This window comes from Triturus cristatus, chromosome 11, assembly GCF_964204655.1.
Source record: "Triturus cristatus chromosome 11, aTriCri1.1, whole genome shotgun sequence".
Classification (NCBI taxonomy): domain Eukaryota; kingdom Metazoa; phylum Chordata; class Amphibia; order Caudata; family Salamandridae; genus Triturus; species Triturus cristatus.
In genome coordinates, this window is record NC_140594.1 from 1,125,217,118 (window position 1) to 1,125,235,282 (window position 18,165).

The 18,165-nt window shown below is 43.1% G+C and overlaps 1 protein-coding gene across 1 annotated transcript in view; it reads right to left on the bottom strand.

The window, feature by feature from the left end:
* The window catches only part of DIS3L2 (DIS3 like 3'-5' exoribonuclease 2), a 1,010,223-nt gene that overhangs the window by 887,193 nt on the left and 104,865 nt on the right, over positions 1-18,165 (bottom strand). The window contains exons 3-4 of the mRNA XM_085635696.1: positions 14,366-14,524; positions 2,841-2,986 (exon numbers count right to left, since the gene is read on the bottom strand). Coding sequence (XP_085491822.1) covers positions 2,841-2,986; positions 14,366-14,524 — 305 coding nt within the window. The remainder of the gene's footprint in view (positions 1-2,840; positions 2,987-14,365; positions 14,525-18,165) is intronic.

An 18,165-nucleotide genomic window follows, 5' to 3' on the forward strand; every position in this document is an offset into this window, starting at 1 on the left:
GCACTAAAGAAGCAAACAAGTCATAGACATGCTCTATGCAAATGCAGTTGTTTATTAATTTATAATTGGTATTTGTAAATCACAAGCTTTTCTGCCTGAACAGAATAGTGCCTTTGGAAGTAAAGATAGGGATGAATAGGTTTGCAAAAGGTAGGCGAGAAGCTGTATGGGAACTAAATGGCAAAATTAACATAATTATAGCAACAAGGCTGGCAGCAGAGAATGGGAGAAACAGTGTATGAGGAAGGATTAGTCTTTGAGGTGACCTTGGAAAAGATTACATAACATTAGAAAATTGAATAAGAGCCTCCTCGGAGGACAAAACCACAGGGTCAAAAGTAAGTAAATGAGGACCTCTATGAAAAGGAAGACAAAAGAAGAGATAAGCAAGTTGTGACATACACTTTACAGCTGGAGACTGATTTGAGTAAGACTGAAACTCAATGGTCACGGACACAGCAACTTAGATTGAGAAAAATATTGTAAGAAATGCCTCTTTAGGTAAACGCACTCACCAGTGTGGAGAATTACACAATGCAGCCCACTATGAGTCAGGTGTAGTGATATCCCTGGACAGGATACCACCCTGCCAAATTACTGTTTTTACCAGGTGACTGCTACAGATGATAAAGCCAAACACATCTCTGCACACATTTCCCTCCTATTTGACTAAGCAGGATAACAGACAGAGAAACAGTCCTGGAATTCGAAGGCACTTGTGGCCTTGGACTTGGTAAATTAAAACCCTTCATGCTGGCCCCCATGCTGTGGCTGAAAACGTGTGATGCCCGGCAACTGTAGAGGGCTGGGAAGTAGGGGGATATACTGGCTAAAATCGATAACTCCGGTCCTAGTCCCTTCCCAACTTATTACTCTGTATTGGGGACCTAAGAGCAGAAGTAAAACTTTAGATGAGGGTGGCTTAGAGCCATTTTCAAAAGTTGGGTCTTTGAAGAATCTTTGAGAACTCTGAAAAATGTCTGGTTTGACAGTCGGTTGAGCATTCTAACGGACGACAGTATGAGAAATTAATTTAGACCCAGAAAGTTAAGGTTCATAACAGCATTTAAAAGGGCCCGGTTAAGGTTAAAAAAAAAAATGCTACCTTATCGGGAGCAAGAATGCACAGCAGAAGAAGCTGAAAGGTCACAACATCAGCATCTTAACAGACTCCTGTTGGCAGGTTGTATCCTCATCCCCCATTTGGGACCTCTAGTATTGAATGAGCAATGAAGCATGGAACTCAAGGATGATCACTCAACAATCTGCACAGATATGGGAACAGGACTCCGCACACAACAGAACTGTGAATTGTTCACAGGAATAGATGCAGGAAACAGTCCCTTAAGCTAAAAGCTATACGTGATCTGCCTCCCAAGGAGGGGATTTAGCCAAAGCCATGCCTACTGTTACGAACGTAACCAAAGGCGGACTCATCCGAGAGCATCTTTGCCCTGTTTGGTGCGGTTGGAACATTTCATACAAGATTAACTATTTTTAGTTTGATTTAAGTACTGTGGGACTTACAGCCTTATCAAGGTTATTGTTTCTGCTGATAGACAGTAGTATTTACAGGAGTGCAGCCAATAACCTCCCTCCACCTTAAATGGAAAGCCCAATGCAACCCGAAAACATATGGTGTTCTTCTCACACGCATCAAGATGTTTTGCTAAAAGGAGAGCCATGATCAATATGTTGTCTTCTTACCAGATCATGCCTTTTGTTCTGTTCTGTGATTAAGTCTACTGAAGCCAACAGAACTCTCCTCATTGCTCACAGAGCATGGATTGGACTTGGTCAGCAGAGCCGAACAGGCCCACACTCTTAATGGAAGACTTAGAATCTTGCTCTAAAGGCATGCATGCGCTAAAGCAAGGGAGATGTCTGCCTTCTGGAGTGAATCCAGGAATGTATTTTTAATTTGAGAAGCAAAACCTATTTTCCTATTTCAATCAGATAGACAAAACATTCACCAATAAACTTCTCATGTCCGACCAACAAGAAAAAAAATAAAACTGTTGTGGTGGGCACAAGTGGCTATGCAATTTTACAACCGAAAGTTACAGCATGTTTTTAACATAGCAGTTTCCAGCTTTGTATCCTACGCGGCAAGCTCCCCAACTAAGCCAGTGAGGACTGAACCCTGTTTCAGAGATTAACTTGCATATAGTTTAGATTCCTTAACATAGCATGAACCTAGTTACAGAGAAACAAAGGGCTGTACAAGGAAAAAAACATAGCAACAACACTCAGGATGGAACAATTTGCAATTGTGTGAAATAGGAGGGGGGTAAAGTGAGAAGGTTGTAGCACAGAGTAGTTGGTTGAAGGGGTGCTTAACCTTTTAAAAATACTGGGCTTAAAGGTGCCATTTTCTCCTCTAACGCATAGATTGATATGCTGCAGCAGGGACGTCCTGACTGTATTGTAAGGAGCACACAGCTCCCATGCAAAACAAAATAACCTAAGACTCAATGTCGCAGCCGCATCCCTGGCTTGAAATACAGATCAAAGTTCTGGGGCTCCGGCTCACTTGCCCTACACTAGAAACAGAGGAAATAACATTCAACTCGATAAACCACTTACACATCAGGCTTTAATTTTCAAACTGAAATCCCACCTGCACTACTCACGTGATAAAAATGATGGTTTCAAATATGAGGGCAAGTAAAAAAAAAAAAAAAAATACAGCAGAGCTAAAAGCCGAATGGGCTTTGTCATTTAGGTGTGTCCTAACTCTAACATCATTCATTGTCTCCATTTACATGGCTTTTTCCATCTTTTAGCTCTCTATCCATGAAACTTGGTGTCTACAACTAGAGGATAAATGTCTGGCTTACCTGAAGAAGTTCGCCTCTTTTGAGTCCCTCCGATACTTCAGCAAAAGACATGTACGGCTCAAAAATTGTCTTCTTCCGGCCTTTGCTTGGCTTATTACGATTTTTCTTTTTATCAATTGGTGTCGACGTTGCCCCATTAAATCCAGCTGGAAAATACAATTTGTACAAAGTGTCTTTTACAACGGATTGTGATTTTATTCGATAGGTCAAGCATGTATCCATATATTTCTCATCTTGGAGTAACTCAACACTTCCCCTCACAGTGAAGTCATGTAGCTTCTGGAGTTTTTCCTATGGTGTGTTTATTATTCTGGCTTCCTGGTCGTATAGCTGCCTTCCCCTTCATTCCTTTGCCCTGCATGCTGTCCATGGTTTGTGCTCCCGGTACTTTCCCCCTCCTTACTTAGCCAAATACCTGTTTTTGACAAGACTCCCTTTCGACTCATTTGGAGCCACCCTAATGATGACCGGAGCCTCTGTCTTTTTATAGGTGTCTCCTTGTTCTCAGAGTATGCATCTTTGCGCACCACCGTATAAATGCATCTTCAGTTCACTCTCAAAGAAACAAGGCATTCTTTGCACCACATTTTAACCAATTTCATCCCACTCCGATCCGCATTAGAGTTTTTCCACCCCATTTAAAGAATCATCCAGAACATTAATGCCATTTTCATCTCACGAAAAACAAGACTTACAAATTGGTTAAACCCCACAGAAAAGTCATGTCGCCTGACCCCTTGACACATGCTTCAAAGACTTGCCAGTGTCCCACCACCCTCTTCTCTGATGCCCTGAACTACTGGTACATTGCCGCCAATTTCAGAAGTCCACTTTCTTGTCCTTTTATTGGACCTTGAAATTGTCTTGGTCCAGGTCATGAAAAGGTACCATCTTTTCTCCACTAGCAGGTCATCTATTGCACTGGACGAATATACAGGTCTATCTTCATCTCTTTCAAGTGTGTTTCAGGGACGAGAGAACCAGACCACAGTCTTCAATCCACTGCATGAGTGCATGTTCCGGATCTTTAGCCTTGTGTCATAGCACTGGGTTTTGCTGCGCCCAATCTGACACCACAAGTAATAATAATAATCGACATTTGTAAAGCGCGAACGATCACCCGTAAGGGTCTCTAGGCGCTGGGGGCCATCGGGAAGATTAAGCAAGCTATTGCCAAGAGTCACATGGTGCTGGGCTAATCTGCCGCCAGCGTTTCAAGAAGAAACCACAGGACACACAGGCAGAGTGCAGCTACAAAATGCTCAGATGGTGGTGGTAGGAATGGTATCGAATGGGAGTTGAAGATGTGACGTGGATGAGGTTGATAAATTTGGTGCAACAGAAAACATACAATGAGGTGGGCAGAAGTATTAGGTAGATCTTTGCATGTTCTTTGCTTTAGGGCTCTCAACTGTGCAGTTTAAGACCTATGTTTGAGTACTGATTTACATTGCACAGGTTTCAGTCAAGGGAAATATTGTGTTGCGTCTCTGCAGTACACAAAGATTAAAGAAAAAGGCAAGTCAATCGCGTCACAACTGCAAAATGGTGTCACAAGTGAAAAATTGAACACAACCCTCGTATAGTGGGAAGGGTAGGTCCTTACACTGTGCTAACACTTCTCTCAGGCTGTGATAGATCGAGATGAAAAAACTGGTACACACTTCTCTAAGCACTTTCACATTTGTTTGTTTCTCCATCATTATCTACCAAAACAACTTCAGAGTTAACTATTGACTAACTATTAAAACCAGAGATAGTGTATGGTCCTTGAGAAATGCAGACCACTACTTTAATGGCACCACAATCAAATACCTCAATGCTTCAATGGGGTTACAGAGCACACCTTTAAAGCATGTTAGATGTGCATTTTGAGCACACCTTTTCAAAGTTAAGTGTACTGATGTAATACTGTGGATATATGAAGCAGTGGTGTGCGTAACTTGGGGTAGAGGTGAAGTAGGGGAATGGCACAGCTTGATATTATTCGTGAGACAAACCATATGTTTTCAATTCTTTAATTACTAATGTTTGACACAAAATATATTGCACCCTGCCTGGTTGCCTAGGACTGTAAAATCAACAGGTTTACAATATTACATTAAGATTATGTAAAAAGAAAATAGAGCTTTGCAAAATCAGGCATATTTGCAATATACCTTCCATTGTGCTATGCTTTCCATAATAATAGGGTATGTTGAAGATTGATATTTCAAACACTCTTATGTTTCTTATAATTCTAATGCAGAGTGAAGGCCGACTCGAGACAACATACGGCGTTATGGCGTTTCATCACTCGCGTACAGAGCCAGACCTGATGGTCATCTGTGAGCTGTTCAAATTTTGCCAGAAAAATATGAAGATAATTTATGTCTAAATGAAAACCACGCTCGAGGGAAAATGGGTTCACTATATGTCCTTGGTGCTGCTTACTGGGCAAGTTTCAAAGTTCTCACCAGGTAGTAGAGAAGGGGGACAAAGAATAATAAAACCAGTGATTTGCCCCAACAATTTGGTCATGCAGGAGCTGCCAACGCAATGCATTACGGCTTGTTTCAAGGCCAGTTATAGTTGCAAAATACTACATTTTGGTCATTAGACAGTGAAACTGGGAAATAGGGTAACAGGGTACTAATATCTTATCACAGACTTTGACCTGAATTTAAGTTTTCCCAACCAGGGTAACAAACGGGAGCATAGCATTATGCTCCTCCCCAGTCGAGGAAGCATCTCTCAATAATGATATTACCTTTTCCTCTCCTCGCCACCATCCCTTCTCTACCCCCCTCCCTTCTTCCGTCTTTACAATCTCCTAGTTTATCCCCGACTGTCTCTAGTCTCTGCAATTAACTTGCTATAATCCCTACACTTTTGAAACCCGTTTGAAGCCTTCCTCTAAGTGCCAACCAGCCTGCTACCAGCCTCCAAGATAATTACTGATGTCACACTAGAGACAAGGAAGGAAACGAGGAGCTACAGAGAAACTGCACTTCCCTCGGACCAGTCATGGCACTGCAGAATGGCAGATTGGTCCTGCATGTCAGGGTTCTTTGTCTTGAATACTCCATGCTTAGAGAGCAACAAACAAAGGATGTTTCCTGTTTAATAGTTGATAAGGTCTTCAGACTACCCAGAGCTGGTTGTCCGACTGGTGTCTCTCACAATAAAGCAAACACAAGGAAATGATGGACCGAGCGCTGAAACTTATCAGACACTCACCCCCCAGTCACAGATCTGGGTTGAATCCATCATCGTTCTTTAGGTCACTTCACCACCCCAGTTCAGACCCAGCTATATGCAAATCAGTCTTGACCTTGTACCTCATGGGAACAGTCCAGCCCGAATTGCCAAGCCAGGTCTTCCCTGGACCGGAAACAAGGTTACTGGATATACTAAGACGTGGGTCCCTTGCTCACTTTCCCACTGGATTCAAGCGAGCCTGGCTGATGAAGGGTGTTACCCCGAAACCGGTCTCAGGAGGCTTGTTTCCGGTCGAGGGAAGACCTGGCTTGGCAGTTTGGGCTGGACTGTTCCCATGAGGCACAGGGTCAAGACGGGAGAGTGTTTGAAAAGTTTCAGCGCTCTGTCCATCATCTCTTTGCATTTACCTTTGCGCATCTCTCACAACAAGACAACCCTACTTCTAGCAGATTCCAGTGGGCAGAACGTCTACACATCTGGCTCCAACATCCAACATGAAATATAAGGCAGGATACCTCACACGCATCCAGCATTCTGCAGACACACAATGTAGTTGGGAATCACTGAACTCACAACGCCACTCCCTTCCATGCAGCAACGCAAAACATTCAAACAACTCAGATATTCCATATTGTTTTTTTTTTGTTTTTTTTGAAAAACCTTTATTGACATTTCAACCAATAACCAATAACAAGTATGGGCCTACAACCCCCGGGGCCGGCCGGCCGAATAATAAACGTCCACAATAAACAGCAATTTATCTAGTCAATGGCGCTGAAACAAGAAGTTCAGGATGTGGAGAAATATCACGGCCATTTGCACCTGCAGTCCCCTGCCCTAAAACCCAGAAAACACCACGGAAATTGTGGCACACATGAAAACGCAGCGATTAACGACAAAGGAGTTTTACCATGCTGATCCCAGAAAAGAAAGACAAAGAAGAATAAGAGAAGAAAAAAGAGGCCATGGAAAAAAGGAGGTTAAAGACTAAAGGATCCCCTCCCCCAACCCCCCACTCTGCACCTCTGCAGATGAGTACGGCCCTCCCCCCCAGCAGCGTGCCTGTCGCCCCGGAACCAGACCCGAAATATAGAAGAAACAGAGAAAGAGGAGTAGGAAAAGAAACCCCACCAGACGGGGGGGTAGAGAGAATATTAATAAACTGGAGGAGGGCCTTCAAAACATGCCCCCGGCTTCTCCCTCCCGCACAATTTGTTTTCCCCTAAAGCAAACATTAAGCAACACAGAATCGACCAAGTCAAAGAAGAATGGGGAGCATTATGCGCCTAGTACACTGACAGTTATGCCGTGAGAGCACGCAACCCCTGAGCCCGCCCGCCTATTAGATGACTACCTCTGAAGGATCAGCCTTATCCTTGGCCACTCTTTGCGAATCTACCCATGCATACCCATCGACCCAGTGCCATGTCCAATGCTACAAAGAAGAGGAGCGTCCAAAAGAGAACAGGAAGCGACACACACAGGTAGGGTGGAAGTCTCTGATCACCGACACAGTCAGCAGTATGGAGAGTCATCTTTCCCAGTGCTGCCCCAGGATCTGCACCGCACACAAGGTCCAAGAAAGCGAAATCAGCCAGAGCAGGCGACCGTTGCTTGAATGTTGCCTGGGTTGCCGGAGGCCGCGCACGGGACAAGGCCACCACCCCCCTCTCAGGTCCAATACCTCCGGAACAGACCAGACCCACAGCCAGCCGATCACACGTTCAGATACTGTCCGGAGTTTCCAGCTGGTCACTATCCACAGGGGCGGCCACGACACTGTCCTCCTGTGTGCGGTGTAGGAAGTCCCCGTGTACCTGGGGACAGGCAGGGAGCAACTGTTCCAACGCTGATGTCACCCCATCAAGCTTACTCCCCAATACCCAGGCGCCGTGAACCAAGGTGGAATGGAGGGCACCGAGAGCCTCGAGAAGATCACCATACCCCAGCACAGCTCTCGGCGCTTGCACCGCGATGCTCCTCATAGGCGCACACTTCCAATCGTGCTGCGACCCAGTGTACAGGATAGTAGACTTCGTCCTGTCAAGATGGCCGCCGGGTAGGTCCAACCCAGATTGGGACCAGGACTCAGGGACAAGCGCCTCAGGTTCCATGTCACTGGAATCAGGGTTTCGGGGGCGGGCAAAAATATATCCGGCGTGTGGTCACGGGCAACAGTCACCCCCTCCACGGACCTGCGCCCGCGAAAATCCGAGAGCAGTCCGCTAAAATCCGGGCGAGCTACGGGCGACGGCCGGGCGGCTCACCGGCGAAGGCAGAGACAATCACCGGGGAATCTTGGATTAGTCACCTCGGGCATGCACTCGTTCCGCTACGCTTAGTGGTAGGAACGACCGCGGCGAAATGTAGGCTGATATTCACACCGCTCCGGCTAGGCCGATTCCACCCAGTCATCAAAGGCCGCTGTTGTTGAACTGCCGCCCGGCCATGTTGTCCACTCGAGGTCCCGGTTCCAGGGTTGCACAGGCCGCAAACTTCAACTGGACATTTCTCCGGCGATACCGCCGCCAGAAACTTCGGAGTCACACGATCGGTTGCCGCTATCATTCACCAACACGGGCATATAGAGCAGGCTAAGGATCTCATGCAGGATATCTGTGCGGGATGCGGAGGTTCACAGAGCCGGGAGCCTACGCTGCCGTCCCGGTCGCCATCTTGGCTCCTCCCCCCAGATATTCCATATTGTTGAGCACAGCTGTACTCAAAACTCACTAACCATAGCCTCAAACATTCAGATCTTCCAAACGTATACATTATGTGCAAAAATACAGACCATGACATCACGACTCAGAGGTTCCATACATTTGGACCTCGTCAAGCAATGAGCACCCAGACTCTTCTACAAACCATATACCGCTCCATAACATACAGACTGCGTCTCAGGTAAATGCAGCACATTTACCACATCCACCCTTACCGATGACCCACGAAAAGAACAAGAAATAAGACTCTGGACAGTGACCGAAATCTCAGCATGCGAGGGCATACTTAGGTTAGAATGTACTCTATACAAATCTTTATAAAGAAACCATACAAAATGTACAATTAAAGTGCGGTACTACGAAGAAAAGAAGCAATGGTAATTGAAAGAAATAACATCTCCCTGTGGTAAAAACACCAGAGTGCTGAAGGATTCTCCAGGGTTCACCATTTGATGTAAAACATAATTTTGTTTAAAAAGTCGGTAGCTCACGCCTAGCACACGCTGAACAGGATATGTTCCAGAGTCTAGTTCCTGAGCATATGCTTGGTGGAAGGAAGAGAAAGAAAAATACCAATGCTGGGGTATTTCCTCCTCTCTTTACCTCCTGGCCTTAAGTCACTTCTGCTCCCCATACTCCTTGCCTTCTATGTCTCTTGGGCCTTCATGAGTTGTGGGCTTCCCTAGCTTGAGCTGAATATACCGGGCTTACCTGCTCTTCTGATCATTGGGTTCCAGTTCCCCAACCACATCTCTGCAGCGAGCCAGCAGGATGCTGTTTTGAAGTAATGAGGTGAGGGAAAAGAAAATCTAAGGGAAAGGAAAGTTTGAGGACTGCTGTGAACATTTGAAAAACGATGGGCCATGGAGCATGGCAGACTTTTTTTCTGCTGATGTCTGAACATGTTAAAATGCCTATCTGGGCAAGGAGTTGGGAAGGAGAGCACAGATCAATTCACATGGCTAAGGAACAGCTCTCGAAAGGAGCCACATAGGCGTGAAATGTAGCTAATCTGGCCAGCACTAGCTTGGTCTGTGAAGATGCTTTCCGTTTATCATCTATTTCCCCACGTTCCTTTGACTCTCCTCAAAGATATGAAGGATAGGGCGTAACTTTCTGTCTTGGGTTGCTTGCGTTCCAGTTCAAACAGGACAAGGCTTGGCAGTCAGAGCTGAACCCTTCCTAGTGGAGAAGTGCCAAGGCTGATTGGCATCTATCTGGGTCTAATCTGAGGTGGCATGGTGGACAAAAGAAAAATGGGTTGGAAAGCTACCACAAGCGATTGCTAGTGATGAGGAAAATTGGAAGCACTCCCAGCATCAACGTTTGTGTGCTTGATGCAACGCTCTAAGTTGTCATGGGTATGCACAAACGTGGGTCCCGTGCTCATTGCGCCACTGGAGCAAAGTTTCACCCGACTGACAAGCCTCAATCAGGGCGAAGCCACTCTTGGATTGCTATGTTCCAGTTCAGAAAGGACCTAGCTTTGTAGTTTGGGCTGGACTGTTACTTTTGGATCAAGACTAAGACTGATTAGCATATTGCTGTGTCTAATCGGAGGTGGCATGGTGAGCAGAATAACAATGGCTTAGAATGCTACCCGAGTGATTGCCAGTCATTAGACAAATTGCAAGCATTCTTCAGTTCACGTTAACAGACCTCAAATCTAAGGAGTGCTTAATGCAATGATAAACCAGCAGTGTTTAAGATTAGAAGTAAAGTTGATGTTGCAGAGACTTCAGCTTCGCCCCAGTGTAGATTCACATCACCTAGGCTTATGTTTTTAGATGATAGAATCCGCAGATCCGGGATATGTTTCATTGATTCCTCTCCACTTTTTCACTTTACAGTTGTGAGATGATTACGTTTCAGCGCAGTGATCAAAATCCTTTTTGCAACCGCTGTATTTCCACAAATACGTGATGTCCACTAGTTACCAATCACGGTCAGGATCAAATTTCAAACTTAGTTTACTTGCATACAAACCTATTCATTAAAACTACCCATCTTACCACGCAGATCTGTTCTACATTCTGGATGGGATCAGAAGAATACCATTGAAAACTGAGGAATACAAATTCAGGAAGCAGTCACTGGTGCTGCTGCTACCACCACCAACTCCCTTTCCTTCAGTCAGATACTAAATTACCTGTTACTAAATTTACTGATGCCAAATTGCTAAATATGGTATTGCCATTTCTCATCCAGTGCATTATGCATTTGTTAAATGTTTTCCTCCAGTACAGTTTAACGTAATGACATTTGAGTCGTCTGTAAGGTGTCCCAATACTTTGTAAACCAGGAGCTCTATATAATTTTTTTTTATTTTTATTAAATAATGGCATTATTTTTTAGCATGCAACTTGCAGGAGTACTTTTAGTATTGTTCTTGCCTTGGTGGAAGAAGGTGCTATGACTTAGTGAAATAATTACTTAAGTAGAACAAAACCTTTATATGTTAGAGCGTGGAGTCCTTGCTCTCTTTTAGAATAATGCAGGTATTCGATTAGTCAAAACCCTTTTTATCCAGCTTTTCATCCAATACCACCCTAGTCTGAGTTCAGAACTGCCATTTGCAAAGTTCATGCTAGAAGCCTTCGACAAACTCTTCCCTACTAGGTAACAAGTGAATGTCGCTTGCACCCAATGTCCTGAACTGGACAAGTGAATCCATGATCAAACAAATATTCCGAGAAGTCATGACGTATCCATACCCTTCAACTCCAAATACAGGGAATATAGATTTTGAACGGGGATGAATGTTAAAGAAACTACCCTATGGTCAAACAGCCCAGCCTATTTACCCTGTGAGCTATATATAGATGGCCTGATACCTACAAGAGATTAATGCGCAAACAACTTCTTGCTAGACTGACATTAAGTCTTTAGAGTTACCCAACTTTAACACTGGGCAAAACAGGCACTATTCAGGGAGGGAGGCTGCAGCTATCCAACAAAAGTGGTGGCTATATTTAAAGACGCAAACATGTCACAAGCCATATCCCGCATGTACAGAGCATTGAAACCCAACCTACAATTACAGACATTTCATTATATAATTAAAAGGTCTAAATAATTAGGCAAGGCAGTAACAAAGCAGCTGGATGATGATTTGGCAAAGGGCTGCTAAATTCTCCATTTGTGCAAAATACAAAAGAAAAGGCCTTAAAGGCAATGTTAAGATGGTACATGATCAGAGTCAGATGAAAGAGTCTAAAAGGTGGGACAGAGGGATGATGGAGAGGATGCAGAATCACATGCGTAGGGAATGTGAAGTTATAAAGGGGTTTTGGAGGAAAGTAGCAGCCAAAATATGAGAAAACTAAAGTCAACTTGAACACTAACCCACTGTTATTATTGTTGGAAGAAAGGGACAAAGTGGGATTGTATCTGCTCAATACAGCAACAGATAAACTCATTACACTAATGGCGATAGCTTCCAGGCTTACCATCGCACACAATTTGAAGGCTCCTGACGTCCCCAACAAACGGATGAAGGACCAAAATGTGTAATCTTTTCACAATGGAAAAATTGACTGCAACACTGGGGAACAAATAGGTCTTAATTCCCGAAAAGATGGGATCCTTTTCATAAGCATGTGAAGAGGCAAAGGAATGAGCACTGAGCAGGCTCCCATGATGGACTTGACTTGATTCTTTAGCATGCATTTGTCTTCAGATCACAATACTAATGTACTTATAATTTTACATTTAACTACCTTAATTAGTCATGTAGACATACTAAATCAATAACCAAAGTATGTTTAATGGACGAACTGCAAAGGACGGGTGGCGGGAGTGTGAACAAGGATTTGGGGATTATTGTTGGATTGATACTGTCATTTGAGATTTGACCTGGAAAATATGGTGAATCATTTTATTGTTCTGAGACTTCTGTATGAAACATTATGATGTCATTATACTGAAATAATTTTTTTAAAGAAGTGCACGTACCTATGGATTAACATCTGGTCGCTCTTGGACTTAAAAAATTGAATACGTTGTCAAAAATACTCTGCTGATCCACAGGTCCTCAATCATTTCCCACCGGCCACAAAACTCACTTTCCAAATGAAAGTCAGTGAGAAAAGAGTACCCACACAACTTAAAAGTCCCATCTTTCTAATAATGTGCTGCAGGATTTACACTCCGGCGTTAGATCTGGCTGTGGAGCAGAGACAGGTATGCTCTGGGTACTTGATGATGCACTCCATGACACTGACAATAAAAACTCTTCCCTTCTCATACTTCCAAGAACTGTAAGCCATCCTCAACATGGTCAACCACAAAATCCTGCTCTATAAAATAGGGAAACATATGTGCCAAAGGGGCCAGCTCTCTTAATACTTGACGGATCTGAAAGAGCAGATTAACTTTGGTATTCCACACTATCTAGGTGCCAATGCTGCATCATTTGTAGGATATTATACTTCGTGCCTTTAGAGAATATTTATGATTGGCTATCCTTGCATCACCGAAGCTTAATCCTCCAAAAAATTGAATTATTCATCATCTCCCCTCCCCATGCCAGAATAACCCCTAATCTTGGGTAAACTCCTTTTCAACCCATAATAAAAACTAATCCATTGAGTGCACAAACTCATTGTGTTTTACCATATGCTGCAGACAAAAACATGGTCAGAAAACACAGTTCCACTTAAAGTTACTTCAAGGAATTACATCTTACAAGACCTCAAAGCAAGAGTTCAGTAATTAGTGTGGGTCAGACTAGATTTTGGAAAGTCCACCTCACCTCTCTACAGGCCATTCTCCAAGCTACAGTCAAAGTAGTCCATTTTGGATCACATAACTCATATGCTAGCCATGATTCGATCGCTACCCACTGATGACAGTCACGTAGACCGAATAGCTTTCACTTTCTGCAGAGTAAAATACTAACTAACCAAACTATTTTGCACAGAAACGAAAATTTTCAGGCGGACCGTGAAATTCTGAGACCTACGCTTGGAACTCCTGGGTTAAGAACAGCTCTTAGTGACTGACATTTTTGGCTGTTTTTAATTAAAGTCTGAAATGCCCTTCTTCCTGAACTACACACACACACCTCATGTTGTTTTCAATAATAACTAAACATCTCGTTCTCGACAGTCATGTGACAAAGGGAAGTACTATGTGGCCCAATTTTCTATAATTTTCCATTTTGCAGCTCTTTGAAAATCCTTGAGTTTCTCAATACTACACTTTTTTTCTCCTAGGTAATTCCAAAAACTGAAAATCATACATCATTTATCCTTTCAAATGTCTATTGGAAATATTTAAATATGTGTGTTCATTACTACCTAACTAACTTAACAAATTTCTACCACAAAACCCCCTACATCAAACTTTTTTAAATTGCATCTCCCGGTTGTTTTCTCCATAAGTAGGTTTAACTCCCTCCATTAAATATTTTAGCATTCAAGTACTGTGTCCTCCTTTTCTTCTGGAAATCTTAAATTTCATCAAATGCCCAAAATTCCAATAGTGCAGCAATATAATCTTGGCTTTAGACCCTCTCTGCCTTAGTTTGTACACTACAATACGGCAAAGTAATAAAATTAGGCGGGCCTGTCGGACAAAGTGAGGAATGTATTTATGTACCTCTGGGAGTTCCAATTTGCCTTATGTTAATTCGGCAGTCCGAGATGTTCATGGTTTCAACTTGAGATTCAGAAAGTTGCCTTCTCCGGTTGATGCTTGGAGGAGAAGTAGCAGACTCAGAGTTATTTCGTGATCTGGTCCAAGCACTCTTGTCATCACCTGAAACCAAAGCAGATATTCAAGGAAATTTATCACCTGTACTTTTTGGTTAGATATTCAGCAATATATACATATATTTATGGTTATGGCACACTTTCCATTGAAATGGAATTTTCTTTTTTATTTGCTTATAACTTTGTCCCCCCATCAACAGATCTGCACCAAACCTGGGCTCGTTTAGCGTAATCAACTAAGGTCTGGCATGTCAAATTCTACGTAGTTCCATGAAGAGTTTAAAAAAGAAAAATAGGTTCTTTCCATTTTATCTTCCAGTGGAAAGTTTGCTCGGACCTACAGCCAAAATCACGGACCAAAATGACAGCAAAAATGGCATAAAAGCAGAACTTTACTCAGACACCATGCTTTTGGTTTGGTGTACATCTTTTCAGCAATGTTTAAGATATTACCATTTACAAAAAAGGTGCAGGGTGGGCTTGAAAAATTAATGCTTTTCTACATCCTTTCAGTTCAAAAGCCATTTGTGGATTTCTTATAACTATGTCACTGTTTAAAGAATATGCTTGAAAGTTGGCAGGCACTTGCTATGTTAAGATTACTCTTGGTATTTTCAAATGCATGCAGATCCGTGCTTTGGGGGTAGCTAAAAGAGGGGTCTTGGGAAACAAGTGTCTGTTTGCTAATTAGTATGGCACTGTGTGACAAATCTGTACAACATTTGGCAGAAGCTTGGAAGTACTGATTTTCAGTTGGCATGTCAAGATCTGTGCTAATCCCTCAAGGGATAAGGGGGAAGGTTAAAGGAGGGGGGTCCATACTATTTAAATTTGCTTACAATTGCCGTGCTGTCAGAGGACACTGCATCAAATGTGGCAGGCAGGTAGTAATTCATACCCAGGCCGTGCAGAAATATTTTGGGTGGAGCAATAATGGGGGAGGGGGGGGGGGGGTGTGGAGGTGTCTAAACACTTTAGATTAACTAATGTTGATATCATTCGATAAATCTGCACTAAATGTGGAAGCAGAGTAACGCGTTTAACCTGCTCTTGCTTTTCGTAGTTCCATGCAGGTACTCGGAGGGTGGGGCAGATTTCTAGAGGGGAATTGTCAAAGAAGCGTTCTTCTGCTAGCAAATGTGTCACCATAGGATAGACCTGCACACAATCTGACAGACATTTATAAGGTTTCGTTTTCGGAGCACATCAGTCAAACGTGGGAAATGGTGGCAGGGGCAGTAGTTTTATTCAGTAATAACTTTGGTGCAGTTTGACGAATCTGCATGGTGGTATTTGGTGGTTAGTAAATTAGGTCCAGTGCAAAGCCGAGCAGTCCCTTCTACCAACCCCCGTTGTGCATAGCCGAAGCAGGTTGGGCACAAACAAGGCCTGGCCAAAAGCCATGCGCAGAGCAGAATGGGTACACGACAAAGCACATGCAGTAAGTACACCATAGAACCCATTAATTTCACAGGAAAACAAACATAGCTAAAGGTCAGTAATGATTCCGACCATAACTGGCAAATGTCAGGGCCTTTTCAGTTTTAAGTTCGCCGAACCCTTATAAATTGACCAGAACTCTGTATTTTCAGTGAAATATATACACACAGTGTGTGTGCGCACACACGCACTATAAACATACTTCAAGAAATACATTCCTCAAACGGATTAACTCACCAGAGTGTACATCTAAACTCTAAATTCCCACTACAACATCTCGGCTTCTGCCTTCCTCAGAGAGTAGAAGATAGCTTTTCTCTGTGACTGCTCAGCTGACAGGGCTGGATTTTCAAAAAGCATCAACGAACATTCCACGTGGAATGTAGAATCCATGCCGTCTTCCCATCTTGTGTGATGTGGTCATCTGCGATTGTCACTAATGATCAGCCCACCTTGATGCAATGATTTCAACCAGCAAATGCAAATGTTTTCTCTGAAGCACAGTGGCCTTTATTTGATGTACCTTGCAGAATCAGAGCTGTGACTCCCTGCATTTGTTAGACCTGGTTTGATTACAGTTCTCACAGTAAGTGCTCTGAATTACATTTTGAATTGCTTATGTACGAAGGAGGTTATGAACACTTACTGCGAGAGCTGAAATCAAACAAGCTGTAACGAATAAAGAGGTTCAAAAGGGCGTATCACACATGAACAGGTTTTAGAAAGATGATAAATCACAACTTCTGTAACACGAAGCACTAAAGGAAGTGGACCTTTTTCTCTCTGATCAACTAGTGTCATTTACGCCACAAATGGCCGTGACAAGACTGCAAACACAACAATATGCTGGCTAAACAGTACATTCATCTGCCCGTGCTGCTGGAATCAGAATTCAGCCAGAAATAATAAGAAACTTCAATAGTCTGAAGCCAATCATGTTCACCCTGCTGACAAGATGCTGTCAGACATGAAGATTTTCCTTACAGAGCATGCCATCAGGAAAGAACTACTGGACACCAGAGAAAAGTTCCGGATTCACGGTTAGAAATCCTTGTGCAAAGGTGGGCCCAGCATTAGTAACAATACCACGTGATCAATGCGTATCTGAACAAACCTCAGAACGAAACTGATTGGACATTCATAATGGAATATTCATTGATCATCAAGTTTTGGACTCATTTGTTGCCAGGCTCATATCATTTCTGGTTTACGTTAAAAAATGATGTAAACAGAGTGAGCTGGTTGTATGCAATGCATGGTTTGTCTTTTTCATCAGAAGAGCGCATTTAGAGGTCAGCAACTGCCAGCTGCATTGTTATAAATAGGTCATCTGATAGTTCTAACATACAAGTTTTAGAAATGAATTTAAATTTCTAGCACTATTGATTTAATATTTGCATCCGAACAAAGTTTGGGACAAATTAGCAGTTCTAGTTCAGTGTTAAGTCAAGTTAGTGACTACAACTTTACTACAATTGTTGTAGATTTACAGAGATTAAGCAAGCTGGGGTGTAATTCCCCGAACCACATAGCTTACTAAAAGAATCAATCGACTTTGATGGAATCTGATCAATCGTCTTAGGTTACTCAGCAGGTTATTGCGAGCTCCATGCGTGATATTCTATCTTGTTTGGATAAGCCAGCTGAGAGCCGAAATAATCACAGATGCCTTTAACTCAATTACAGCTACCAACCTAAGTCGGAAACTTCAATCTGCCTTCAGATGCTCCCTGCGGAACCCAGAGGAAGTTATTACCTTCACAGCAGCCAATAAAAAGGCCATCACTGAACGCTAGCTCTAGCATACAAGCAAAGCTTGGGAGCATCTACTAAATGCTTCTCATAACAAGGATCCGGCTGCCTTCTGGAAGGTAAATATGCGAATTACTCAGCAGATTTTACTCAAATTCAGGCTAGATGCACTTATAGCAGCTCCATCTTGGATTCTGCAACTTAACTGCATTAAAAAAGCCCAATTGTCACCGATATACTTTTCATACTGCTAATTTCTCTTAATACTAGTCTGCTCTTTGGGCACACAGAGAGAGTTCTTGTGCTTAAACGCTCAAGTCTCTTCGATAGGGTGCCTAAGGAGATTTGTAAACACAAAACTGATCTGTGGGCACAGTCGATACTTAGGGTCTTATTACGACTTTCGCGGTCCTCCTCCATCACCTCCACCACTCCGTACACAGGAAGATCACCAAGGCCATGGTGCACCTGCCTGCCGGATTAGGACTTAAATCC